Source organism: Citrus clementina, unplaced genomic scaffold (assembly GCF_000493195.1).
Source record: "Citrus clementina cultivar Clemenules unplaced genomic scaffold, Citrus_clementina_v1.0 scaffold_1, whole genome shotgun sequence".
In the NCBI taxonomy this organism is placed as follows: domain Eukaryota; kingdom Viridiplantae; phylum Streptophyta; class Magnoliopsida; order Sapindales; family Rutaceae; genus Citrus; species Citrus x clementina.
In genome coordinates, this window is record NW_006263303.1 from 25,081,977 (window position 1) to 25,106,623 (window position 24,647).

A 24,647-nucleotide genomic window follows, 5' to 3' on the forward strand; every position below is an offset into this window, starting at 1 on the left:
TATCATCTAAGGTTTATTATAATATGTCACAATTATTTTTTATTCAATTAAAAACCAATTTAATTTTAATTATTAATCATCATAAAAATTAAAATACAAAGATAATTAGAAAACAACCATACATACATAAATACATACATGCAATCATAAACATCTCAAATATTAAATAATAAAGTTCATATTTAATTGATGACATACAAATTTATAGTTTTTTTAAAATTTGAATTGATAGTTAATAATTGAAATAATTTTTATTTAATCAAATGATAAATTATTTAGCATAATGATTAATATTTAATTAATAATTTATTTTTATGTTTCTTTCCTTAAAGTAAGGGTAAAATTAATATTTTATATGTCAATTAATGGTCAGCTAATGAAAAAGTAGTAAAATGTAAGATTTTGTAATTTTTTTGTGGCAAAATATTAGGCTATATTACTTGTTTCACCTATTTATTATTTCACATAAACTTAAGTAGTAAAAGGAAAATATTCCTTATTTTTTAAAAATATTAATATTAGTACAAATAAAACCCATTTCTAATGTTGTGGGTCAAGTATTACTTTAATACTTTTAGGGACGGTACTAAAGTAACACAATTAGAGAACCTACTTTCTAAAAGTTAAGAGGTGTAGGTTCTACTCCTACCACTAACAAAAAGTTGGTGGTAGAACGTTAGTTCTTCTCCTATTAATAGGTAGAGATAGATAGAAATTTTTTTTCTTTTTTTTTTCTTTAACGAAGGAAAATGATATCATGTAAATTATATCAACAATTTTAATTATCAAATTCTTAACTCAATCTTATTGTCAATTTTATGATTTTTAATTCAAAGGAATCAATTTGAGAATTATTTTCAATATTATTGTTGAATTCTTATTTATTATTTTAAATTTTGGGAGATTGATAGCTTATTTACTAAAATCAATACATGCCACTTACCCTTCTATTATTTTCATAATATATAATAACCCCCTTGATACTAAAAATTTATAGGAAAAGATGGATAAATGAATCATTTATTTGATATTTGATATTGGGAATATAAAATACATAGCTATTATAAGAAAAATATTTAAATAATAATAAAAGGACGAGACAAATATCTTATTATTATTGTTAAATTCAAGCTCAAACCTTGTTTATTTTTTTAGTATTTATTTTTATTTATACAATTTATTTAATTTATAACAAGTATGACTAAAGTATATTTAAAAATAAAAATAACACTGTAAAATGAGGGATGCCAAAGGGATTATTAGGTATTATGAGAATAATAGAGAATAAGTGATATATATTAATTTTAATGAGAAATAAACTGACAATCTCTATTAGATTTTTAGGTAAGTTGGTAGATGGATTTAAAGCGCTTCTAAAGCAGAATAAATAAAGCCAATGATATTATAGCTGCAATTGCAAAAACTAAACAAATTTAGAGATAAATGATATTATAAAGCAGGTTTGCGAATTGAGTTGGACTTATCCATCTTTTTAACGGGCTTAAGTCCAGCCTCGCTGAGAGCCCAAAAGACTTTCCCAAATAGAGTCAAACAGCTCGTTTACAATAGTGCAGTGGAAACCAAGAACCGACAATCCAGATAAAATAATATTAATCCATAGCCACAGGCCGGCACGATAATGATACCGCTCAGCGAAAAATCCATTTTAAAATTGGATAAAGCCTATTTCTATGTCACGCGTCCCATTCTCATTCACAGTAGCTCAACTACCAACAAAGAGTGGACACGACAGCTCCCTTCGGATATATTAAAGAAGAAAAAAAATCAACTGTGGCTCCTAACAGGAGAGCACCATCGTACGTTTGACTGCCACGTCAGGCGCCTACGCACCTGATCAGAGAACCAGAAATCACGTTTATTTCATGCTCGAATGATGGCGTTAAATATTTCAATTTCATGGTACCGTTTCTGCACGACTCCACGTCAACAACAACCACCACAAAAAGGCAAAATCAAAATTAAAACCAAAGCAAAGGCGAGGAAGCTGCGAGAGAAAATTAAAAAAAATTGAAAAAAATCGAAGAAGAAGAGGAAGGAGTCTGGAAATTTCTCGAGTTTAATTCAAATGGAGGAATTTGGGACTGTTGATGAAGTGAAGCCGAAGGCTGAGGCCGGAATGGAAGTAGACGATAAGAAGAAGCATGAGGTTGCGCAAAACGACGCCGGATCTGCTGCAGGGCTTGATTTGTCGGGGAACGAGGTGTTTAACAACACCATCAGGTATGTGACCTTAGATCTGTGTGCATTTGTCATCTTGCTGTGGCTAAAAGGAGCTGAAAAAGGAGAAAAAAGTTTAATCGTAGCAGTGGTATAATTTTGACCATTATTGCAAAGATTCGTTGACGTATAAAATTGGAAATGTTGACTTATTTTATTTAGAGGATATTAGGAAATTTAGTTTTTGGGTGTTGTAAGGATTTATACGGTGATGGGGTAATAACTAAAGAAATAAATTGTTATTTCTATTGAAAGCTTTGAGTTATGGACTCTGTAATTAGCAGTTTACTGCTGAGTCTTATATCTTTTATGGAAGAATTAGGAGGAAAAATGTATATTTACCTATCAGCTTAAATTTTTGGGCTGAATGGTTTATGGAACACTTTCTATATGAAAGAATTCGTGGCTGAAGTTCTAGCTGAGACCGAACATGTTATTGAGGGCAATGGTTCAAAAAAGATAGATAATAATGGTAATTTGGAAATAATGGGTAACTTCGGAGACAGCAAGACAGGACACATCATAACAATGTTGAAGTGTGATTATGAGTTTGGAAACACTAATGTTTGTGCACTCATCTTTGCCTTTCTCATTTACAACCATTGGAGAAAACAGATAGAAGATGCACAATTAGCTTTGTCTACCAACACACTTGTTTTGATTTATATTTCAACTTCTCAGTTTTAGGCTTTGACAATTTTTTCATGTGTGTATATATGTATCTATTGGTTTTATAAGGGCCACGGCAATCCCAACTTCTGGAGTGAATGCCACGGACCTTGCTCCAACTCAGCTTACGATCTTCTATGGTGGAAAAGTGTGTGTATTTGATGCCATTCCGGCAGACAAGGTTGGTATACTGAAAACCTCATTGACGGTGGTAGTCTTTTTCCAAAATGAGATTTTACTATAACTGCTTCCCATGATTTATATTTTTAGGTTCGTGAAATTATGCTTATTGCTGCCTCTTCTGCCACTGTTACTAACACAAGTGACATGAAGAAGGACGATACCAACTGTCCTGCCTCTTCACCAGTTCTAACAAGGTCTCCTTCACTGCAAAGCACTGCAAGTGCTTTGGCATCACCTCGGGCACAATCATATCCTGTTCAAAGGAATCTCCTCTGCAAATTGCAAGCTGGTAATTTTTGCATGCTTACAAATGTTAACTGAATGCAGATAATATTGCATGATTTCAATTTCATGGTGTCAATCATCTAATTTAGTCTTATGGTTGCTTTAACGAATCTTCCAAATCTTATTTGATACAGAACTACCAATGGCAAGGAGGCATTCCCTTCAGCGATTTTTCGAGAAGCGACGTGACAGGTACCTGTTTCGCACTGTAATTACCCTCCCATTCAAATTCTTTGACCGAAAAAAGCCTCCCGTTGTTGTTATGTACAGGCCATTGCATTACAATAACTCTTACCCAAGAGAAGTGAAGTCATCTTGTTTGACTTGTTATCGGACACCCACACATCTATTAATCACCATTATGTTTGGTGTTGCATGTCTTATTATGTCATTCGTCTTAGTTTTACTGCCCTTTTTACCCTTTTGCAGGCTGGTGAGCAAGAATCCATATCCTGTTCAATCAGAGGCAAAAGCTTCTGACACCAAAGCTCAGACTCCTGCAGAGGCAGGTTGCTTTGAGAAAACTTCCGTGCCTCAGGAAGAATTGCAACCTAAGGCTGCAGCCAATGTTGCATAAATTATCTATCATGCTTAGATGTTTGTAGTAAATAATCCAGAACTATCTACTTAGATAAACTAGACATTGCTGTATTGTTTGTGTGAAAAACCCAAGCGCACAGGGTGTGATGATGTTTGCATTGCTTTTGGAATTTGTAGGAATGGCGTGTGTACAACTTCTCATTGTCAGGGACCAAAAGAAAAGAAAAATTTCTTGATGTAGGTGCTTTCGCCCTGTGATTGCATCTTTTAATTGGCAATAGAGAATTAGTTCACATTTTTGCTTCTCACATCCAAAGACAATTGAAATGTCTGTTCAAACTGTGCGTCTAATTGTTGTATTGATATCTTGTGTATCTGAACTGCCTAATAAATGAAAACCTATTGTATCTTATTTGCTGTCTAAACTTATGGCTATGAAAAACATGTATGACGACTGAATTAACTGTCTAATTGTTGTGTGTATTAATTTTCAGTGTGTTATGAGCTACATATTTGCTGCATTGCATTCTGTTATATTTTACAGTTTGGTTTGGCTATGGCTACTGATATGAAAACATCACCTTCATTTAGTAGTAGCAAGCTATTTTCCCCAGGAGCCTAGGAAGAGGGAAGAGCACAAGTTGGTGGAATGAATGAGTTCCTTTAAAAGACCAAAAGGATTTCCCTCCCTAACCCACCCTTGAGAAAACGGGAACGTGAAAAGTCAGAAACTCTCTCAAAAACTAGGAAATCCTTTTATAACTTACAAGTTTGGTGGCTCAAGCTGGTGGAATAAGTTCCTTTAAAACACAATTGATAGAGATATCAGATAAGCCAATTCTGCAAAAATATATAGTCATTTTTTTAGTGCGAGGATGTCATTGAAATATATATAAACACAGATTTCAATTGAAATGAAGAATTTTCCTCTGAAGAATTATTATTATTATTATTGCAATATAAATGTATATATATATGTCTATATTTATATAACCTGGTCAAGAATTCTAGATTTTATTAAAGTCGAAAAGAATTATTATGTGGTTTAATAATTTTTACAGTCATTATACTATTAACTCGCGCAGTTTAACAATTTTTTCGGATTTTAATAAATCTGGTAGGGAAGTTTCTCCATCTGATCATTTATTTCTGAAATTGTATACGGGCAGATTTTCCTCCAAAAAGAGGAAAAACAAATTGGTCCGCTTGCAGATGATCCACGCAAAATTCACCAACTTTCAAACCTTCTTTATTAAAGTGACGTTAGTTGTCGGCAAAGAAATTAGCGTAGAACCAAACAAAGTTCGGGAACAAGACCTACAATGGCACGAGCACAATTTACATGCACGTGCTTTCCAACACTGTAAACTCCGGAAAGATGGTATACAAAATGTTCACACACTCAACATCTATAGTCTCAAGGACTTCACATGCCAAAAACACTCATTGCAGTTGCCACATAAACAGGAACGCTAAAACTTCATCTCTACCATCACTGTCTTAACATTATATGAATTTCAATGCAGACTGCGCATGATGCCATGCAGGTATCCCCCTGTCATCACAAGGGAAATGAGAGAGACCACACCAGCTGGAAATACCTTCCCTGACTTCTTGAAACGAGAACCCATCACTCCCAAAAGAGCAGCAGATAAGCCTTGAGTTGAGAATAACAAAAACAGTAAGGTTAAGCTTGTAACAAGAAGACAAAGAAATGATACCCACGGTGGGGTTGTGCATATAAATTGAAAAACATACAGCATATATGCTGTAAAAAACAAATCATATAAGGGAGAAAGCCTAGAACTTGAGCAATGAAAATAATTCGAAGAGTCCAGCATCAACAGCAAAATACAATTCTAAGACTGTCAATATGCTTGCTATATTCAAAGTTAACCTTAATTTGACATAATCAAAGTAGAAAATATCAGAGACTATAAGAAAAAGTAGAATGATCCACTTAGTAACGCATGAATCATTCACCATCAAATTCAGCCTATTGTTTCTTGGCTCAAAATCCATAATGAATGATTATAACATTTATTTATTCATTTCTACGCACATAAAATTACCTTGTTAATAACTTAATCTATAGAACCGTAAAGGAGGAAAGAAATACATTTATATATTTATTTTACCCCAAAGTTTAAAAAAAGAAAAATCAAAATACCAAATATTTCACATTAGGTAAATACAAAAACATTGGAATTCACAATTAAACTTGATATGGGTCTTACTGAACTCACACTGAATCAGACCCATCCATGGGTAACCAATGAACGTAAAGCCTTTTCAACTTTAGTTTGGTATGAGTAATATAAACTTTTTATGCCGCTGTGAAAACCAAGGAACTTTCTCAATGCCAGTCAAATTATCGAATATATAGAAAAACTATGGGATACAAAATTCTGTATTCGCTAATTTCTTATCATGAGCTTAAACTACTACTATACCATCATAAAATGTAGAGCAACAATATCTTACCAAGCCCTATGGAAGATGCAAGAACTGGCTTTGTGGGAAGCTGAGTATAAACATAATAAAGCAGCGAGGCCGACACTCCTCCTGCTAACAGAGACTTCTGACTCCCACTTTTCAGATATCCCATAAGACCACCCACTGCCAACAATATTAATAATAATTAGATGGAATGCCAGCTAGCAAAGAAGTTGCACTTATAATCAAGGTCCAGACAAGTATACTACAAAACGGTAAAATAGATTCAACCATACCAAAGAATTCACAAAAAAACTAAAGTTAAACATATCTTACCAATATGTTCAAGATCAATAGTTTACCACCCAAGAACTACCAAAAAGCCTTGCATTTAGACAAAACGCATAAAAGACGGAAAAACATTTACAGGCCTAACACTTTGTTTATCAGAAGAGAAGTAGAATCAACCGGAAATTGGGAGAAAAGAGAAAAAAAAATACGGGGGATATTCATTTCTCTTTATCAAGTCAGGTTTAGATGATTATTAGACATACAGTTGGAGAAAAGATGTATCAGCATTCCAGACTCACAAAATTTAATCCTTCAACAAGTATGTATAAGAGATTGCAAAGAAAAAGGCCACTGAAGGCAAAGAAACACATTTTTCTCTTTGACTTAAACAGAAAAAAAAAAACTTGGACTAACATACATATACCATTTCATGATAAAACAACAAAATAATAAAATAAACATAGGATGGTTTCTCTTTGCTGCTGGCGTTAAGCCATTTAGTGAAAGCAAACGAGGAAAAGTAACACAACCAAAGGATCAAATAATCACTCCCCTTTGCCTAAGCTCTTTTCAAGCATAGTGTTACAGTTCAGTAAGCTAAAGTGTATTTGGCTCAACTCAACTCAACTTACGTGTAGCATCATAAAGTAAGGTCTATGCTAACCACAGACTGTAGTATCAACACTTGGTGCTTTTATAAACAAAATCCAAATTCATTTAACTTTTGTTCACCATATTAGTCATTTGACAAACAGAAAAGATCCCATAAATAAACAAAACAAAATAAAATAAAATTTACCTCCAACAAGGGCAGCATAACCAAGAGTGAGTTTCTGAGACATAGACATCCCCATCTTATTCTTCTTCCCACTTTCGTCCGACGACTCCCCCTCACCTTCACCTTCACCTTCACCTCCGCCTCCGCCTCCACCGCCACCACCTCCGCCGCCGCTACCGCTACCGTCTCCGCCTCCGCCTCCGATATCAGGCTCGATCTCGATCCCTCCCTTAGTAGAGTCGACGGTGTCGGCGATCACAGCTGACGATGTGGAGTCAGACGATACTACGCCAGCAAGCGTGCTGATCCTCTTAGAAGAAACCGCGAGAGTTGGGTAATCGAAGTTGCAAGAGAAGCGAGGTACAGGTGTTCGAGTTGAGAGTGAGAGCTTGGAAATGGGACGAAGATGAAGAAGAAGCGAAGACTGTGACGATGCGCTACCTAACACTACTGTGTTTGCCATGTGTTCGTTTATTTGACTGCCTTTTTCGCTTATTTTTGTGCTCCTCTCTCCGTTTGTTTCGCCTTCACCGTTTCGTTTGTTTTCTTCCATTCGGTTTTTATCTCCGGCCCAGCTCGGTCTGCCTGCTTTTGGGCTGCTCCATGTTCCTCACAAATTAGGCCCACTAAATGTCACGATTCTACATACACCCAGATCCCGGGGTGTCTATAGTAGTGATACAACACTAAACATTCGTCTTCTTTTCGTCACGCCCGGCCTCAAATGACGTATTTACCTTTTTTTTTATTATTTAAATGATGCCTGCTTCTTCAAGAAGAAACTTTATCACATGGCATGTGATTGCTTCAGTAAACTAATAATAATAAACTACTTTTTAAACAAGCATTGTATAATGGTCCACTAAGAATATATTTTGGGAGTCTACAAGTGTTTAAATTCATTCAATGAAAAATATAGGGATTGTGCAGGATTTTTATCAAGTGTAATTTGAAATCTGCCTCTCTAAATATGAGATATATTGCAAACGAATTAAGATGTGGATCTATACTAAGAGGCTCCCATTTAAAGATTTTCTCTAAGTAACAATCAATTGTTTGCACTGTGTAAATTTTGAATTTGGGGCTTGTAACTATTGATATCACATTTATGACGTGGTATGAAGGATTTGTAAGTAAATTTAAACTTATGACATGATAGAGTAATTTTACAATAATATTTTAGACTCTTCCCTACCATATTAAGTTTTTAGCCGAGCTGCTATCTAGGAGTTAAAATTTTAGGCCAAAATTGCTACTTCAATAATTATATGTTACACAATTGATAAACAACAATATATGGAACATGATCCTCTTAAGATTTGAGTTCTACTGAGTTTTTAAAGATTTTCTGTCATATATTTTTTAGTGGTAGTATCTAAGTAAGATTTAACTTATTTTACTTTTTTTATTTATTCATTACCAAACAGCAATTCAATTATTTTCTCAGGACTCCGCAATATATTTTAGAACACAATCTCTAGAAGAAAATGGAATTGAAAAACAAAGTGAGCCTCTAAAAAATTGTCTTGTGAAAGAACCACCAAATCCCTCAACATCTAAATTTTTGACAATACTTTAATACAGTGTAGTTAAACTTTTCAAAGTCACACATGCGGATTTTGGGCTGAAAAGAACAACAGCAGGAACATGTAACCAATAGTAAAACTTAAAAATTGAAAAAAAAAAAATGGACGGTTGTTGTAATGGCATCGAGATCTCTGCTTTGGCGTTAGTATCAGAAAAAAATAAATATAAGCACCGCAATATCAAAATCATCAGAAAAAGAGATCGTAATTAACGGCTTTTCTGTCTTTATCTCACGAATCTGAAATCTCTCATTATTATTATTATTATTTTTATCCATTCGGATCAAGAATAAGTTCTCATGCATTGACTTACAGACACAGAACTCAAAGAAACACAGAAAAATAAACAGAGATTCCTCAACGAGGAGGCCGAACAAAACAAAGGGAGAGAGAAAGAAACAGAGAAGCATTTTGGCTTTAACTTTACAAAGGTCAGCATTCCAGCAGCAACCCCCTTTGACAAACCAATAGCCTGCGATTTCTTTATCAGTTTATACGTGCGTTTTCTCTTTCTTTTATGATTAAAGTTGCTCTCCTGTGTCTGTGCCCTTATAGCCTTTGTTTGTTTAGATGCCCCAACCCCACTTAGAATCCAATGCCACTATCACCCTTTGCTATATTTATGATAATGACCCGATATTAAAGTCCATTTATAGAATCAGCTCAACCTGGAGCCAGGATACGGGTCTGCCACTGCCCCCTGCTTGCGAGTCTTATTGTCTTGTCTCGAATGTTTCTTCTATTTCATATTTTTCGTTTTTTTTAGGGTTCTACCGAGGTTAAGTAACTTTTGCAAATTAGCTAAAGTGTTGGGGACTTTCTAAAATTTTCCTTTCACCCACTTTGGCCCATTTCGGTTATACACTCTATTCCCCTTATACTTGAGAGTCAAAACAAAACAACAACAAAGAAATGGTAGCGTAGATCGAGTAGTGTGTATCGACTATCCACTATCCACCACTCGTGTGCTTTAGTTGTAGTTTAGTGTCAACGCCTTGCTAAAAAGAAAAGCGGATACCTACGAAGCTTCCTACTCCCGTTCCTCGCTTCACTTTGCTCCCTATAGCTTTGCTCTTTTTTATCTTTATTTTGTCTCTCTTTAAAGCCACCCCCCCATACGAGCTGAGCTACTCACTCTTCACAGTGTTCAGTGTCTTTGTCTTTGGAAGCTCCAAGTACATTTTTCTTTCCTTTATCATCCCCATCCTCTTCTCTTCTGTCTTTATCTTGTTCTCCAGATATCTGTCTATTGTTTATCCGAATTTTCTAATCAATCAATGGAGCTTGCTGATTGCTCATCATCATCTAGGAAGAGGAAGTCATCGTCATTGAGTTTCTCAATGGAAGAGCTCAATCAGGACCTTCTTGAAAGGGTCTTGTCTTGGCTACCCACATCAACATTTTTCCGGCTCAGTTCAGTTTGCAAGAGATGGAAATCGGTTGCTGATTCTCCCAGTTTCAAGCTTGCGTGCTCTCAGATTCCTTCCCGGGACCCCTGGTTTCTGATGGTCGATCACCAACTCAACCACTCGATTGTTTTTGATTCCGCTGAAAAAACCTGGAAAGAACTCAATTTTCCCAACTCCAGTCCTGACTCCATTCCTGTTGCGGCATCTGGTGGTTTAGTCTGTTTCCGGACGGCCTCAGGAAAGTTCATTGTTTCCAATCCTGTGACAGGTTCTTCTCGCGAGCTCCCGCCTTTGGATGCTGACACTGAGAATCAATCTCTACATGCCATTGTCATGACTACGTCCTCCAAAAACCCCAGCAATTACAAGCTTGTGTTGGTGTATGGTGAGCTTCCGAAACTCTCATTCAAAGTCTACAACTCATGTCTCAATTGCTGGGAAGAAGAGACTTTGTTGTTGGGTAGAAAGAATGAGCAAGCTCTTGAAGTTGACTCAATTGATCATCATGATGATGAAGATGCTGTTTACTTTCTTAGTAAAGCTGGTAATGTAGTGGCAACTAACATGCAGAGGAGCCCCTCCAAGCAATACTCATCGGTCATCACTAGTAAAGATGGTGAGGAAATTGTTTATTTTCTCAACTCATGTGGGACGATTGTAGCTTGCAATCTGACCCAGAAGAGCTTCACCGAGTATCCAAGGCTTTTGCCAGTATTTTCTGAGTACTCAATCGATGTAGTGGAGTGCAGAGGAGAGTTGCTAGTTGTTGTGTTATCGGAGTTCCTCGAAAGTGCCAGCCTTAGAGTGTGGAGATTTGATCAGGATAATGGGTTTTGGCATCAGGTTGCAGCAATGCCTCCGGCAATGTCGCATGAATTTTATGGCAAGAAGGTGGATATAAACTGTGTTGCTGCCGGTCACCAGATATTTATTTGCTTCAACTCTGCTGAGCTTTTCAGTTATGTTTTGTGTGATCTGATGACCAATGAATGGGTTGAATTGCCCAAATGTTCAATGAATGGTGAAGCTGTAGATTTCATGTCTGCATTTTCCTTTGAACCAAGGATTGAGGCCTCTGTTTAAGGGCACAACAATTTGGCAAGGAAGTAATCTACACGGGGCAGAGAATGTGATTTGTGACCTTTTTTTTTTTTCTTTTGTAATTTTCTTGTAATTCTTTCATTTTATTTGTTTAAATTTGGCAATAGAGATACTAACCAGATTTGTTTCTAACTTGCATGCTGGGTACAATCCCCATGTCCCCATTCTGTTTATTTCAGCTCTTATGTTTGTCTCTGTAATAAACGCTTAGTTGAATCTCATGATTTGATAAATCAAAATATGCAATTGATGCAATGCCATTTATGAGTTATGAACATGGTTTAGGAGCTCCAAATGTTGGACTTGACTGTAGAATTGAGGACCACAGCTCTTATTTTACAGTTAAAAGACTTGAAACCGGCCCTTATGCTTTTTAATTTTTATAGTCCCCTGGTTTGATTGTTTTCTTTTGTTCTTGGTCCAGCAAGCTGTAAATCAAGGAGATGTTTGCACTTTGGGGTTTTCTTTTGTTAAAGATCATGATGGGAAACATCCCACCAAACCAATCCCCTTTTGGACCAAGGTTTAACCTTTACATGAATGGATAGCCAATATATTGTACTTCTTTTCTGATTATAAGATTGAAGGATTACATTTGGTTTTGTAATTTATAGACAAATCTAACATATAAGAGGCTCTTTCCTTGCATGCCACGCTAATGCTTTTATTGCTTCTGGTGAAAAATCATGTCAATAATCTTGGACCTCTCTCATTGATTCAAAATCCTGCTTGCTTCTGCCACTGATTGTAGTTGAAACTTCATTGATGTTCTCCATTTTGGGTAAGGATAGAATAGTATTTACAAAATGGATTTCCAAAAAACGTAAAAGCACCTTGATCAAATAAAAAACATGGGCCGACATAGTAGCCCATAACAGTAGTCCAATTTTCTTTCTTGGGCCTTAGCGAGCTGGATATGTTGGATCACGTGGCGGAGTTTAATTGGTGACCGTAGAAGGAGCGCGTAAACGAACGGCAACCAAGCGGACATAGCGGTGGGGTTTCCCCTCGGTCACGAAACAAAACTCTCCCTGTAAAATTAATTATATAACAATCACACGGACCGGACTCAATCATCCATTTTTCTTCATAAATAACTGAAAATAATAATAATAACGATAGCGATAATAATTCGAAAAGGAATGGAATCAGAGGAAGGCTTGAGACAGCAATTAGAAGAATTGCAGAAACAGCTTGGAAAAAAACTGAGGTTCGAGGATTCCGTCGCCAATATCAATTCTCTCCTCAAAGATCGATTTCCCGCCGCTTCACCCACTCTCCGCAATCAGGTTCCTCTTTTTTTTTTATTTTTTTTAAAAAAATTCTGTTTGATGTTGATAATTTGTTTTGAATGCTTTATTGAGAAGCATTTCGTCAAGGATTTAAATTTCAAAATTCCAAGCTCTTAGGCTAGGATTCGGTCAATTTAGTTTAAAGAATGCAATTTGCTTGATGGTGGCAGTTCTATTCTGTTGTGTGCCGAGTTGCGACTATTTTGAAGACTAGATACACGGCACCTGGTTTCTGGCTTGCCGGGCTGCGACTTTTTGAACTGGCTGAATCCCTTGTTTCTGATCCTTCTCAGAAGCAACACTTGAAGGCTTGCATTGCCAAGGCCAAGGAACATTTGCATGAAATTGATAACGCACCTGAGGCTTCTGAAGCTACTTACAATACGACCAACAGAGGTTTAATTTCGTGAACTTTGTGCCAAATGGTTAATCGGGTTTTCAAATATTTTTCCAATCTAGTTATATTTTGGTTTGTGTATTGATTCAGGATACCTTTTTGAGGGGCATTTGACGGTGGATCCTGAGCCACCACAGCCCCAATGGCTGGTGCAGGCTAATTTGATGAATGCAGTTGCTTCCCTATCGAGCACTGCTGAGTCTTCTCGGGGTTTGGCAGAGAGCATTAACACTTCTGAAACTGTTGCCAATCTTTTCCAAGAGTTGGTTAATAACCTTGATGATGTTATACCCGAGGTACTCTTTAGCTACTTTTACTCGGCTTTCACATATCCTGGTTGATACGGGATTCTTTCTTTTGAGTCTCTGATTTGAAGTTAATTTTTGAGTTTCTATAGTTTGTTCTAGTTACATGATATGTGACAACTCTTGAAAAGAAGTGAAATGTGACCTAATGCATGTGCTGCTAGAAAGTTCAATTTCATTATCTGCTTGGCTGTTCTGTCTTTGTGTTATGAAGTTAATAAAAACCATAAAATCAATAACTTATTCAACAAGATATTGGTACTTAAAAAAGGGGGTGGGCTTGGGGTGTGACAAGGTTAAATTGATTCAATAAAGTGAATATGTCACTCAAGTAAATATTGTATTCCTTAAAATTGTATTGGATAGATCAAATGACAATATCATTATGCATTCTGTTTAGATTTCTGATATGGCAATAGTCAATGAGCTTTCTGTTGCATGCTACAGAAAAATTATATTTGAGTAGGTTGATGCAGGGAAAACAAGACTTACTCCTTTTGTTTTAGCAGTTGCTTACTATATTTTAGCTTTAATTGAATTTGATACATTATGCTTGTAAAGGAATTGAAGAAGGCATTAGATTTTATGTTTTATGACAGAGTCATCACAGAAACAATTTTGATCTGTCTTTTAGATACTGGAGACTGATAGTGCAACCCCCAGAGTCCCACCTGCCAGTAAAGAAGTTGTTGCAAAGCTACCGGTCATTACGCTTACAGAAGAAATTCTGGACAAGTTGGGACATGATGCAGAGTGTGCAATTTGCAAGGAGAACTTGCTTGTAGGTGACAAAATGCAAGAGTTGCCATGCAAGCACACGTTCCACCCTCCCTGTCTAAAACCATGGCTGGTAATATTGCTTGTCTCTGCCTCAATGTTGGAAGTATTAAAGAACTTCATAATTGTTCCTGCTCCTGTTATGTCTTCTTGCTGCTAAATTACTTAAACTATGTAAATGATTATAAGATTATATGTACGTAAATAGCAATTTGACTTGTGACAGGATGAACATAATTCTTGTCCAATTTGCCGGCATGAACTGCAAACTGATGACCATGCATATGAGAGCTGGAAGGAGCGGGAGAAGGAGGCCCAAGAAGAGAGGAAAGGTGCTGCAAATGCTGTACGTGGTGGTGAATACATGTATGTTTAGTGACGGTTATTTGTTGGAATTCGTTGGCTAGCTGATGACCATGATTATGAGAGCTGCAAGAGTGAAGAAAGGAAAATAAAGAGAAGATGAGGGGCAAATTGAAAAATTCATACATGGTTGTGAATGCATGCTATATTTCTGCTGTTGTTACCTAGTGAATATTCTTATTGATGTGCCATTATTGTATCTTTGTTGAGTGCTAATGATAAAAATCAACATCAGATTCTCTGTGCCCCGGTCTGTTTGGGGACTTCATTTACAAGTCTATACCAGTTACAATTTAAGAAATTTCAGATTTTACAATTGCAAACTAATCTGATTTTAATTTTCATCACCTCTTTTTCAGCAAGATTAGCACAAAGTTTTAAATATGCGCAGCCAACGATGGATGTGCCCCATTTGTCATTGAGTTCCAATTTCTTGTAGGTCGATCATAATAACCCGATGTTGATATTATAATGAATTTATTTTGTTGGAGAGTATTCTGGGATAGAGCCGAAAAGGCCCAAATGCATTGGTCTGGTTTCAATGTCATCGGCTCAAGCCCACATCGATGATCATCAGGATGAGGCAAATAAATTTCTATCGTGGCTTAATCATCTTCATAAAATTTGCTGCAATACCACATTTTTACCATTTAAATTTAATCAGAATGTGTTTCGGTAACCAGTAAGTCATCAGCAGCAAGTAACATGGAATTGGTTAGTTGCCCCAGTTATAGATGCACCATCTCCCCAAAAATCCTCACTTCTCAAAACGGCGAATCAAAAAGGTCCCCGTTTGTGTTTTCTTCGCTTCGAAATACTAAAAAACCGAGCGCATTATCTTTCTCGAATGTGGTCACCCGCGATGGCTACGTGGGTCGAGGAAGCAGCAGCAGCTTCAGTGGCTCTACTGTTAACAATAAGATATACCAAAGACTGGGGTCTTGTCTGATCATACCTCCGCTTAATGGCTCTCCTCTGGCTGTATCTTATACAGGAGAAAACTATGGTGCAACGGTGGTACCATGCCACCATTGCACTCAGCCGTTGGATCCCAATGGATCAATTCATCTAAGTGGATCCAATGGCTAGATGCAATGATGGCACGGTACCACCGGGTGTTTGTTTGTTTTTGTGTTGCGTAATTTTGGAAGTTATCTGAAGGAGCTTTTGGCGAAAGAAGGGTTTCTTGTAATATCAGTGCCGTACAACGTGACATTTGATCATGCTAATGCTGTTAATCAAGTTTACGAGAGGTTTAATTCCTGCTTGGATTATGTTCTCTCAACTGGACTGCCTGACGCCAATTTGACGCCAGATGATCTTGTTAATCTTCCTATTTATTCCGTCGGCCACAGGTCTGTTTCTCACTTTAGTTATATTAGATTAGGTTCGCTGCTCAAACGTTGCATTGTGGTGGGCAAACACAATTTTTAAATTTTGATGAACTATATATATATATATATATATATATTTATTTATTTATATATGTATGGATGAACTCTATATTAAAATAGATAAGTAAATAAATAAAATTATTTGCATGCTTTTGTATCTTCCATGTTCTGGGTATGCAAATGTGGTTAAGAAATTGAGTTTTCTACTCAGATTACTCTAAGTAATTTGTCAAGTAATAAATTAATAGAAAAATTAAATAAAAAATACATCAATCACACAACACAATTTATGTGAAAAATTCTAAATTTAAAAAAAAACCTTGGCCGTTGTTAAAAGACAACTATAGAAAAATATTCATTATGTAGAAAATTATTAAAAACCACACTCTTATAAATAATTTTTTCTCACTCAAGTCTTAAATACACCCAAAACTCTCAATTTAAGAACAATTATATTTAGTTCTCAAATTCTCTCTACATACAAGAGAAAATAGAAATGGATTTTGAAAATGATAGAAATGAGAGGGTGAACCCCTCTATTTATAGCCATCGAGTGATTATTGTTCATCATTGTTCATTAGGCTTCCTTTTTTTTCTTTTAAAACAATGCCGTTTTCAAATTTTTGGCTTCAAAAATTTCAACTTGGGCATTTTGACTTTTTAGAAGCCGCACTATTTGACATTCTCCCACTTAAAGATTTGATTGAAAATTAATTAATCTTCACAGCATCTTTACTCTCTTCACCTATAGTCATAATCCTTAACATAGAGAATGATTATACTCCACCATAAAGAGTATACCACTTATAATTAATTATTAATTCTAAGAATTTTACATCGGCACATGTCGAAAAATCCAGTTGAAATTTATGGTGCAACTTCCATGTTGGCTTTCTTGTCAACTATCGACATAAATTCCATCACACACCCTACACCAATTCTAACCATACCCTATGTGCAAATTTTGTAGATCTGCTAGTAGTAACACATCCCCTTTCATGGCGCTAAAGGCATACCAAGGGGATGTCATCATCATTTATTTTACGAAGGACCATCGTCTCTCATCATCCCACAATGATGAGAGACTTACCACTAGCAATGCTATCAGTATCTAATCTAGAGCCACTTGCTAATCTGTTCCATTTCTTCTATGACAATCTCTTTTTAGGTGTTCTGATTGTCCACACCCCTAATAGATTCCTTTCGTTTTAGAATTATTTTTCTTCCAATTCCCTGCAACTGCTAAAGCAGAGACATCTCTAGTTTCAGTACTTTTACCACTCAGTCTTCTTTTTTCTGAGAGTAAGTACTAGTAACATCTTCAAGATCTATCGTCTCTTTCCCGTACATCAAAGTAGATAACGTGTTTGTAGGAAGTTGGAAGTGACCACAACAACCGAAGCGCCTTGTCTTCATCTTCAATTTTAACCCTAATGCCTTCTAGTTCTATCACAATACCATTGAGAACACTAGGGTGATCGGAAATTTTTGTACCTTTAGCCATTCGCAGCGTGTGGAATCGCTCCTTCAAGTACAATTGATTTGAGATGCTCTTTGTCTAATACAACTTTTCTAGCCTCTCCCAAGACTCTTTTGCTGTAGGAATATTTCCTACATTTGCAAGAACATTTTTTGCTGGACACAATCGTATGGTGCTTGCAGCTCTATCATCCAACTCTTCCCAATCTTCATCGCTTATGCCGGCTTTTCTAGAGCCACTACTAGAAGTAAGGGATAACTTCTCCTTCAATGCTTTGTATAACCCAGATTGAATTAATACATTCTCAACTTGAATTTGCCATAAGCCAAAGTTAATTTTCCCATCAAATTTTTCTATTTCAATTTTCACCGGGCTTGAAAATTTTGATCATGACATATTTGCTGCTTTGCTTTTCACCACAAATTATTTGGATTGACTCTCATTACTTCACGCAAATAGTATTGTATACATGAATAGTGTCGTATATGTGAACAGTACCTCGATACCAAAGCTTTAATCAATGGCTCTGATACCACTGTTAGGAAATTATGATTCCTCTCAAGATTACTCTAAGCAATTTGTCAAGTAACAAATTAATAAAAAAATTAAATGGAGAATACATCAATCACGCAACGCAAAATTTACGTGGAAAACTCCAAATCCGGAGAAAAACTATGGCTGGTGTCAAAAGACAACCAAAGAAAAATATTCATTATGTGAAAAATTATTACAACCACACTATAAGAAATAATTTTCTTTCACTCAAGCCCCAAAATTATTACAAACACCTTTAATGTAAAGTAGTGCGGCTTTTAGGAAGTCAAAATGTCCAAGTTGAAATTTTTGAAGATAAAATATTTGATAACGACACTGTTAAAAAAAAAATCATAAAATGAACAATGATGAATAGTAACCACTCAGTGGCTATAAATAAAGGGATTTACCCCTTCATTTCTATCATCCTCAAAATCTATTTATATTTTCTCTTGTATATAGAGCGAATTTGAGAACTAAATATAATTGTTTTTAAGTTGAGAGTTTTGGGTGAAATTGGGGCTTGAGTGAGAGAAAATTATTCATGAGAGTTGTTATAATAATTTTCCACATATTAAATATTTTCTCTTGTTGTCTTTTGATAACGGCCGTGGTTTTTCTCCGGATTGAAAGTTTTCCACGTAAATCTTGTGTTGTGTGATTGATGTGTTCTTTATTTAATTTTTCTATTAATTTGTTGCTTGACAAATTACTTGGAGTGATCTTGGGAGGAATCTCAATTTTCTAACAACTGTGGCAACGCCATTTTACATGCTTAACAGTGGTATTGCTAGCAGCGAGCTCCCAGTCTGATATTATCGTTTTGTGCAGCCGATGATGTGTGTTGGCTGTGAACTTGTGATTTTTGCATTAACTTTCTTGTGGTACCCTACACGTATATTAACTTTCTCGTCCTAAATCGTTACGGGCAGAACTCTGTAGTACTAAACTATATCTTCTACTGTTCTCATTTTCACTATAACAGTAGTACCAGAAGTCTAAGTACTATCATCTTCTGATACAACTGTGATTCATGTTCTTGATGGTGACTTATCTTTTATACTTTTTTTGTGGTTATTGTAGCAATGGTGCACTTCTCCAAGTACTCACTGGAAGTTATTTCTGTGAGAAGATACCAAAGGTTTGGTTTTCCTTGCTTTTCCAACTCTTGAAGGCTTTTTCGTCTAAAATGGGATATTCTGGAGAGCAGAATATTGATGATAGTTTGTGAAAGCAAAATGCACATTATGAAGTTTCATGAAATACAATTTGTGGAGTGTGACAAAGAATATTCTCTCTTGTGGAAGGCTAATGTCATAATCTCATTCAACAACAGGCCGGCAACAGAGGCAGTACCATACTTTGAGCAGGTATTATGTTGTTCTTTGATATGCATCTTTATTTCCAAAAATTTTATGGTTCTCTTATTGGGTTGATATATTCTTATGCTCTGAATTTTGTTTGTCTCTCTCTTTTCCTAATGAAATTTTATCTCCTTGCATTGATATCTTTTGTCATTTTTATTTTCATAATCGAAATCAAGTTTCATTGTCATCAATTCAGAAAGAAGGCTTGTTTTTATGCTATGTTACCTGGTAGGATCTGTATAGTTACCTTGCCTTATTTTTGTTGATGGAATTGCCTTAGTTTTGATTTTGTTTTCTCAAAAGATTTTTCTAGGATCAGGTTTAGACATTCCATATATGTGAGTCTTCATCCTTTAAGGGCCATGACTTGGATCAATAAAATAAGGTTTCAAACTAGCATAATAGCAGCTGGTTTAGACTAATCAAAATCACTCAAGAAACATTGTGTTATGTTGCAGCTGGGTCCTCTTGTCAATCAGATGATGCCAATTGTGGAAGCATCTCCAGTGTATTCCATGGCAAGGAATGCCTCAGGTGAATTTGCATCAAATTCTAGCTCTTCTTATGCTAATTTAGTCTGGAACATTTTATAGTTTTGCTATTGATCCTAACCTTGATGGCCACATCTTATTTTCCTCTCTGGAACTTTTGCAAAATGGAAAATGCCTCTTCTTGATGCCTGAAGGAGGATTTAGATTTGGGAGAATTAGTTTCTTGGGAATATTCTTTGTTCTTAAGTTCCATTTGCTTGCGTAAAATGCAGAATCTGCAAATAAACTTTTAATTCTGTCAAATTCTTTCAAATCTCTAGCGAGTATCCCCGGTCTTGGTTCTTTTGTCAATCAGCACCTAAATGTGAATTTCTCTCTATTTGAATTCCATTTTCCCTTGATTGTGGTGCTACCTTTTCTCCTTTAGATTTTAAAAACTGCCCCTTGCTACTAACGCAACATGTCCTATTCTTGAGACAATATGGACAAACCTTCACCAGAAAAGAAAGGAGGACAGGACTGCTTCTGGGACAGATTGAATAAGTTTTTAATATTTATTTATTTATTATTATTTTTACATGCACCATGCAAAAGATAAAGCCACTTGTTAGTTTTAATTATTTAAACCAAGATGAGTGATTCTTCTCTTATTCTCTGTATTAGGAAATGTACTATTAGTATTATCCATTATGTTTTTGGCCAAGCACCTCATGCCTTTCATTTTTGTCTCACGTCCTTTTAACGTGTTCAGTCTAAAATGAATTACTGCATGTTATGGATGATGTTATCATAACATCATGTAGATGTATTATTATACGACATGCTGCTCTGTCAATATGCAAATTTGTAATTGGTTTATAGCTCATAATATTTTCTTCCTAATGCTCCATCCATCTGTCATAATGAAAAAATATTAGGTGATGCATGGAAACTGCTACTTAATACAGCTGAAGCATTGATACCAGGCAGTGATATGGAATCCCTAGTTTCTCTGAACAATTTTGTGGATCAGTTGCCCTCAGTTTTTGGTCAGGTATCTTGATATGTATCACCTACTGAGAGATGAGAGCAACTCATTTAATTAAACTATTCTATTTGATGAGGCTCCCTTAAATTTTACGTAACTGTAATGTTATGTCTGTGTAAATTTATTTATACATGTCCATTAAAATTCGATCAGTGTGTAGGTGATGGCAGTTCATGAGTTTGTAAATCAAATTAGAGCATTAATAATCAACTTGGTTGGCATAGTTGACTTTTTTTCCCACTTTCTGCTTCTCTTATGTTCCAAATTTATGCCAAGTGATTGGCTGGTATGTGGTCTTTCTAATTATATATTTTCAAATTTTGATGTCGTATCCATCAGGTCACAGAAGGGATATCAGAGTTCAAGCCAACACCTTCTGAGAATCTTGATTGTTTCAAGAAGTCATACAATGTCCAACACACTTTACTGGTATGCATCTTATTTTATTTTAATTCCAGAATCCGGAATATCTGAATGGCTTGACACTTTGTTGTGTTTATGTGTGTGCTCGTCTTACACAGGTGAAGTTCAGCTTTGATACAATTGATCAGACAGATCTCCTCGAAGAGACTTTGAAACCTCGTATGGAGTCAATAGGTGGGACAGTAGAAAAGGTCCAATTAAATGGTAATCACATCACACCATGTATACAGGTAATACATGCAAACTCCATTTTCTGGGCAATGTCTTTTACCATATGTGTCTGAAATTTTTTATGCAAGGTGTTTAACTGGCTCTTAATGAAACTATGGAGATGTTTTGCTCCATGCATATTGAGCCTGTAGCTGCAGTCACTACCTTGGACAATATCCGGTCAAATCACCTAATGAATTTTATACATTTGACTCTAATATTCTTTATATACAATCAGTTCCAAGCAATCTCTGTTACATTGGTTGGCACATCTCTATTAACAACATCAGTTATAATAGATCTTGAACTCTATCCATATTTCATCTGAATTCTGAAGTATAATTGTGGCTTGCCGCATGATGCAATGAAGAATATTACCTTTTCACTTGGGCATACCATTGTGTCTGTATGTATTCTTTTCTTATTCTTGATCAAAAGCTTTAGCTTGTTAGTGATGTTTATCCATTCCTAACCACCTTTTTTTGGTGAATTTCACCTGATCAGGAACCAAAATGGCAAGTTGGTTACATATATACTCCTGCAGATGCTATTGCTCAGGGACTTAAGACTCTTTCGCTGAATGAAATTAGAATCCTATCCAAGACCATCAGTGACTGGTTTGGACGTTTTGAAGATTGAATTACCGTTAGTTCAGTTCGGAACTAATTCTGGTTTAGATCTTATATGGAAACTAAGAATGAAATCATAGACTTACAATACACATGAGAGGTCTTATAAATTTGGTGTTATCTGCTCACATATACATGTTCTTTGTCCTTCTGCTGGGAGTTTCAGTAATCATCTCTAGGTTTTACTATCTTCTCCATATAGTTAGATGTACATTTCTGCTCCCAGACAAGCACTTCCAGCAATAAATCTGTGAGTATCCATCCTTTTCCTGAACCTGTGGAACGAACCAAGCTCCAACCCAAATTGGGGGAAAATCTAGAATTCTAGATGGAGCTTTTTCATGAATGAACCCCTTGTATATAATCTAGTATCAGTAAATATATTTTTTGTAGGAAAATCATCTTCTTTGCACACTTTTTCTTTTTTCCTTCTTTTATGCTTTTTATTGGCACAGAAATATTTGTGGTGGTATGTTCATGTAGGTGCTAATGCTCATTGGACCATGACCAAGGTTCCCTCGTATTGTTTAAGGTAGCTCTTATGTTAAGTTGAAACACCGCTGTTATGAAATTCTTTGAGAATAGATGACATTTTCCCGATGACTGTCATCTAATAGTCTCCAGGATTCTAGGATTGACTCAGTCGTCTTTAGTGCAGTTGTCTTTGACTCTATGCAATGAGCCGAATTCTACCATGCTAAGTTTTGGTATGCAAAATTACGCCGAGGTTTAGGAAATGCTGGAAAATTCCTGCTCAAATGAAGCTCAAGTTTGTTCATTATACGCTCAATTATTGTTTTTGCCATGAAATTTATTACATTCCTTGCTAGGAGCTCAGGACATTTGTAAAAATTGCCACCTTCAATTGTCGGCAAGCAAAAAAGAAAAGATTCAGAGAGAAGGCAAAGCCAACTTCAATAGAACCGAAGAATTCTCTTGTAATAGTGGTAAAACGGTTAAAATAAGGGCAAAGTCTTTCATCTTCTACATCGTGCAACATTCAGACCTAATCGTTAAGCAGAGGCTGCCTTCACTTTCTCGATGAGGTCGGCAGCATCTTGAACGGTAGCTATGTTCTCAGCCCCCCCTTCTCCAACTGAAACCCCAAATTGTTCTTCCAAAGCCATCATTATCTCCACCTGTACACATTTTTCCAGTGTATAATATCATCTCATGATTTAATGCAAATTAAAGTGAAAGAATTTTCATTCTGCTTAATGTGGTATACTGACTGTGTCGAGAGAATCAGCACCCAAGTCGGCAAACTTGGTGTCAGGAGTAACTGCGCTCAAGTCAATCGACAGTTGCTTGGCAATGGTGCTTTGGACGGTTTGCAGGGTCTCGGGCTGAGCCTGCAGGTCATCAGGTGATCAATCGTAATTTATGCTGTGGAACAACATTAACAATAATTGCCAGGAACAGGATTATGAAGTTGTTAGATCTTTACAGCGGAGCATGAAATTGCTGTCTTAAAGCATCTGGAATTGTTTTTATATAACCTGGCTGCTGCCTTGGAGAATTGAAATTTGGGTACGAGCTTTAACCCACTAGATGTACTAGAACCGACTCCCTGCATTAAAATTTTGATCATTGTCTACTATAAACAACTTGTTTAATAATGTATAGAGTCACAGCCGTTATCATAAATGTGGAAGTTCAGATGTGCCATAAAATAAGTAGAACGTAGTGCAAGTTAAAAGCTATAGCTTCAAAATTAACACCATGCTATTTGTGCATGCAAATGGGTTATTTCTTACGGCCGTCGAGAACCTCTTCTGCTGGGAGTTAAAGCCTCTGGCCAAGGCGGTAGCGGGGATTGTGGCCATGGGACATGCAGGAGTTGCAAGGAAGGCAGCCATGTGTGATTTAATTTATTTGAAACAAAAAAAAAAAATCTTTATTGAATGAAATTGTCACCCAGCAAGTATTAAGAAACTAAAATATCCATATAGTTATATAGGAGTTTTAAGGTTGGAAATAGGTCAATTGCCGATGATTCCAACGTATTTTTATTATAACTTTGTTTTTGGGTCTTGGAATTGGGCGATGAGTTCCAAGTCTTATATAATTTTGTGTTTGTAGTGAATTTGAAAAGCACTTTTCTAATTAATTAATCAGAGACAAAATTTGTTCTCATTAATCAAGCATGATCTCGTGTTATTATTATCGAAAGATCATTAAGGTGAGAGATGCGGACACATGACCCCAAAACTTAGACAAATTAGTAAGTGTATCTTTACAAAGAAGATAATTCGAAAACTCCATTACACTTCGATCTCCTCAATGTCATCTTTTGTTTTTAAAGAAAATGGGTACTTGAGTTGATCTTGAACAAACGTTCAGTTATTTTGAAAACTTTTCATCATCTTATTGAAGTTGATATAATTAATTTAACCAGAAATAAGGAAGACAAGATTTGATGAACCAAGTGGATGATTTGAA

At 35.9% G+C, this 24,647-nt stretch overlaps 6 protein-coding genes across 7 annotated transcripts; 4 read left to right on the forward strand and 2 right to left on the reverse strand.

Moving 5' to 3' along the window:
* Positions 1-1,836: 1,836 nt before the first annotated feature.
* Positions 1,837-4,340, forward strand: LOC18055601 (protein TIFY 3B). The gene is made up of 5 exons (XM_006452870.2): positions 1,837-2,241; positions 2,977-3,088; positions 3,178-3,379; positions 3,510-3,567; positions 3,805-4,340. Exons 1-5 carry the CDS (start codon positions 2,087-2,089, stop codon positions 3,950-3,952), a joined length of 675 nt encoding a protein of 224 aa, XP_006452933.1. The 5' UTR covers positions 1,837-2,086; the 3' UTR covers positions 3,953-4,340.
* An 802-nt stretch (positions 4,341-5,142) lies between these two features.
* LOC18055602 (protein FATTY ACID EXPORT 2, chloroplastic) lies at positions 5,143-7,965 on the reverse strand. Of its 2 annotated transcripts, XM_006452871.2 has the most exons (3): positions 7,442-7,964; positions 6,400-6,534; positions 5,143-5,572 (listed from the first exon to the last, which is right to left on the reverse strand). In XM_006452871.2, the coding sequence occupies exons 1-3, from the start codon at positions 7,881-7,883 to the stop codon at positions 5,433-5,435; spliced, it is 717 nt and encodes a 238-aa protein (XP_006452934.2). In that variant the 5' UTR covers positions 7,884-7,964; the 3' UTR covers positions 5,143-5,432. The 2 variants fall into 2 exon arrangements, with proteins under 2 accessions (XP_006452934.2, XP_024033219.1); XM_024177451.1 differs by lacking the exon at positions 6,400-6,534 and having other exon boundaries at positions 7,442-7,965.
* A 2,190-nt stretch (positions 7,966-10,155) lies between these two features.
* LOC18055603 (F-box only protein 13) lies at positions 10,156-11,550 on the forward strand. Its single transcript, XM_006452873.2, has one exon. It carries the CDS (start codon positions 10,284-10,286, stop codon positions 11,496-11,498), a length of 1,215 nt encoding a protein of 404 aa, XP_006452936.1. The 5' UTR covers positions 10,156-10,283; the 3' UTR covers positions 11,499-11,550.
* A 984-nt stretch (positions 11,551-12,534) lies between these two features.
* Positions 12,535-14,918, forward strand: LOC18055604 (E3 ubiquitin-protein ligase AIP2). The gene is made up of 5 exons (XM_006452874.2): positions 12,535-12,805; positions 12,979-13,204; positions 13,296-13,501; positions 14,145-14,360; positions 14,514-14,918. The coding sequence occupies exons 1-5, from the start codon at positions 12,659-12,661 to the stop codon at positions 14,661-14,663; spliced, it is 945 nt and encodes a 314-aa protein (XP_006452937.1). The 5' UTR covers positions 12,535-12,658; the 3' UTR covers positions 14,664-14,918.
* Positions 14,919-15,264: 346 nt separating this feature from the next.
* Positions 15,265-22,797, forward strand: LOC18055606. Its single transcript, XM_006452876.2, has 9 exons — positions 15,265-15,693; positions 15,802-16,005; positions 19,142-19,199; positions 19,366-19,428; positions 19,884-19,959; positions 20,834-20,949; positions 21,283-21,372; positions 21,465-21,596; positions 22,081-22,797. Exons 1-9 carry the CDS (start codon positions 15,356-15,358, stop codon positions 22,213-22,215), a joined length of 1,212 nt encoding a protein of 403 aa, XP_006452939.2. The 5' UTR covers positions 15,265-15,355; the 3' UTR covers positions 22,216-22,797.
* A 27-nt stretch (positions 22,798-22,824) lies between these two features.
* On the reverse strand, positions 22,825-24,064 carry LOC18055607 (acyl carrier protein, chloroplastic). Its single transcript, XM_024178540.1, has 3 exons — positions 23,963-24,064; positions 23,653-23,775; positions 22,825-23,557 (listed from the first exon to the last, which is right to left on the reverse strand). Exons 1-3 carry the CDS (start codon positions 24,062-24,064, stop codon positions 23,420-23,422), a joined length of 363 nt encoding a protein of 120 aa, XP_024034308.1. The 3' UTR covers positions 22,825-23,419.
* Between the last annotated feature and the right edge of the window lie 583 nt (positions 24,065-24,647).

Excerpts from the sequence above, each read along its gene's own strand:
- LOC18055606 (XM_006452876.2), top strand. The coding sequence starts at position 15,356 with ATGGAATTGGTTAGTTGCCCCAGTTATAGATGCACCATCTCCCCAAAA. Across the intron at positions 19,960-20,833 it reads CATGGCAAGGAATGCCTCAG|GTGATGCATGGAAACTGCTA; the intron begins GTGAATTTGCAT and ends AAAAAATATTAG. Across the intron at positions 21,597-22,080 it reads ACATCACACCATGTATACAG|GAACCAAAATGGCAAGTTGG; the intron begins GTAATACATGCA and ends TCACCTGATCAG.
- LOC18055607 (XM_024178540.1), bottom strand. The coding sequence starts at position 24,064 with ATGGCTGCCTTCCTTGCAACTCCTGCATGTCCCATGGCCACAATCCCC. Across the intron at positions 23,776-23,962 it reads AGAAGAGGTTCTCGACGGCC|GGAGTCGGTTCTAGTACATC; the intron begins GTAAGAAATAAC and ends ATTTTAATGCAG. Across the intron at positions 23,558-23,652 it reads CAGCAATTTCATGCTCCGCT|GCTCAGCCCGAGACCCTGCA; the intron begins GTAAAGATCTAA and ends GATGACCTGCAG.
- LOC18055603 (XM_006452873.2), top strand. The coding sequence starts at position 10,284 with ATGGAGCTTGCTGATTGCTCATCATCATCTAGGAAGAGGAAGTCATCG.
- LOC18055602 (XM_006452871.2), bottom strand. The coding sequence starts at position 7,883 with ATGGCAAACACAGTAGTGTTAGGTAGCGCATCGTCACAGTCTTCGCTT. Across the intron at positions 6,535-7,441 it reads TTATGCTGCCCTTGTTGGAG|TGGGTGGTCTTATGGGATAT; the intron begins GTAAATTTTATT and ends TATTGTTGGCAG. Across the intron at positions 5,573-6,399 it reads TGCATCTTCCATAGGGCTTG|GCTTATCTGCTGCTCTTTTG; the intron begins GTAAGATATTGT and ends TCTCAACTCAAG.
- LOC18055604 (XM_006452874.2), top strand. The coding sequence starts at position 12,659 with ATGGAATCAGAGGAAGGCTTGAGACAGCAATTAGAAGAATTGCAGAAA. Across the intron at positions 13,502-14,144 it reads TTGATGATGTTATACCCGAG|ATACTGGAGACTGATAGTGC; the intron begins GTACTCTTTAGC and ends TCTGTCTTTTAG. Across the intron at positions 14,361-14,513 it reads CCTGTCTAAAACCATGGCTG|GATGAACATAATTCTTGTCC; the intron begins GTAATATTGCTT and ends GACTTGTGACAG.
- LOC18055601 (XM_006452870.2), top strand. The coding sequence starts at position 2,087 with ATGGAGGAATTTGGGACTGTTGATGAAGTGAAGCCGAAGGCTGAGGCC. Across the intron at positions 3,380-3,509 it reads CCTCTGCAAATTGCAAGCTG|AACTACCAATGGCAAGGAGG; the intron begins GTAATTTTTGCA and ends TATTTGATACAG. Across the intron at positions 3,568-3,804 it reads TTCGAGAAGCGACGTGACAG|GCTGGTGAGCAAGAATCCAT; the intron begins GTACCTGTTTCG and ends ACCCTTTTGCAG.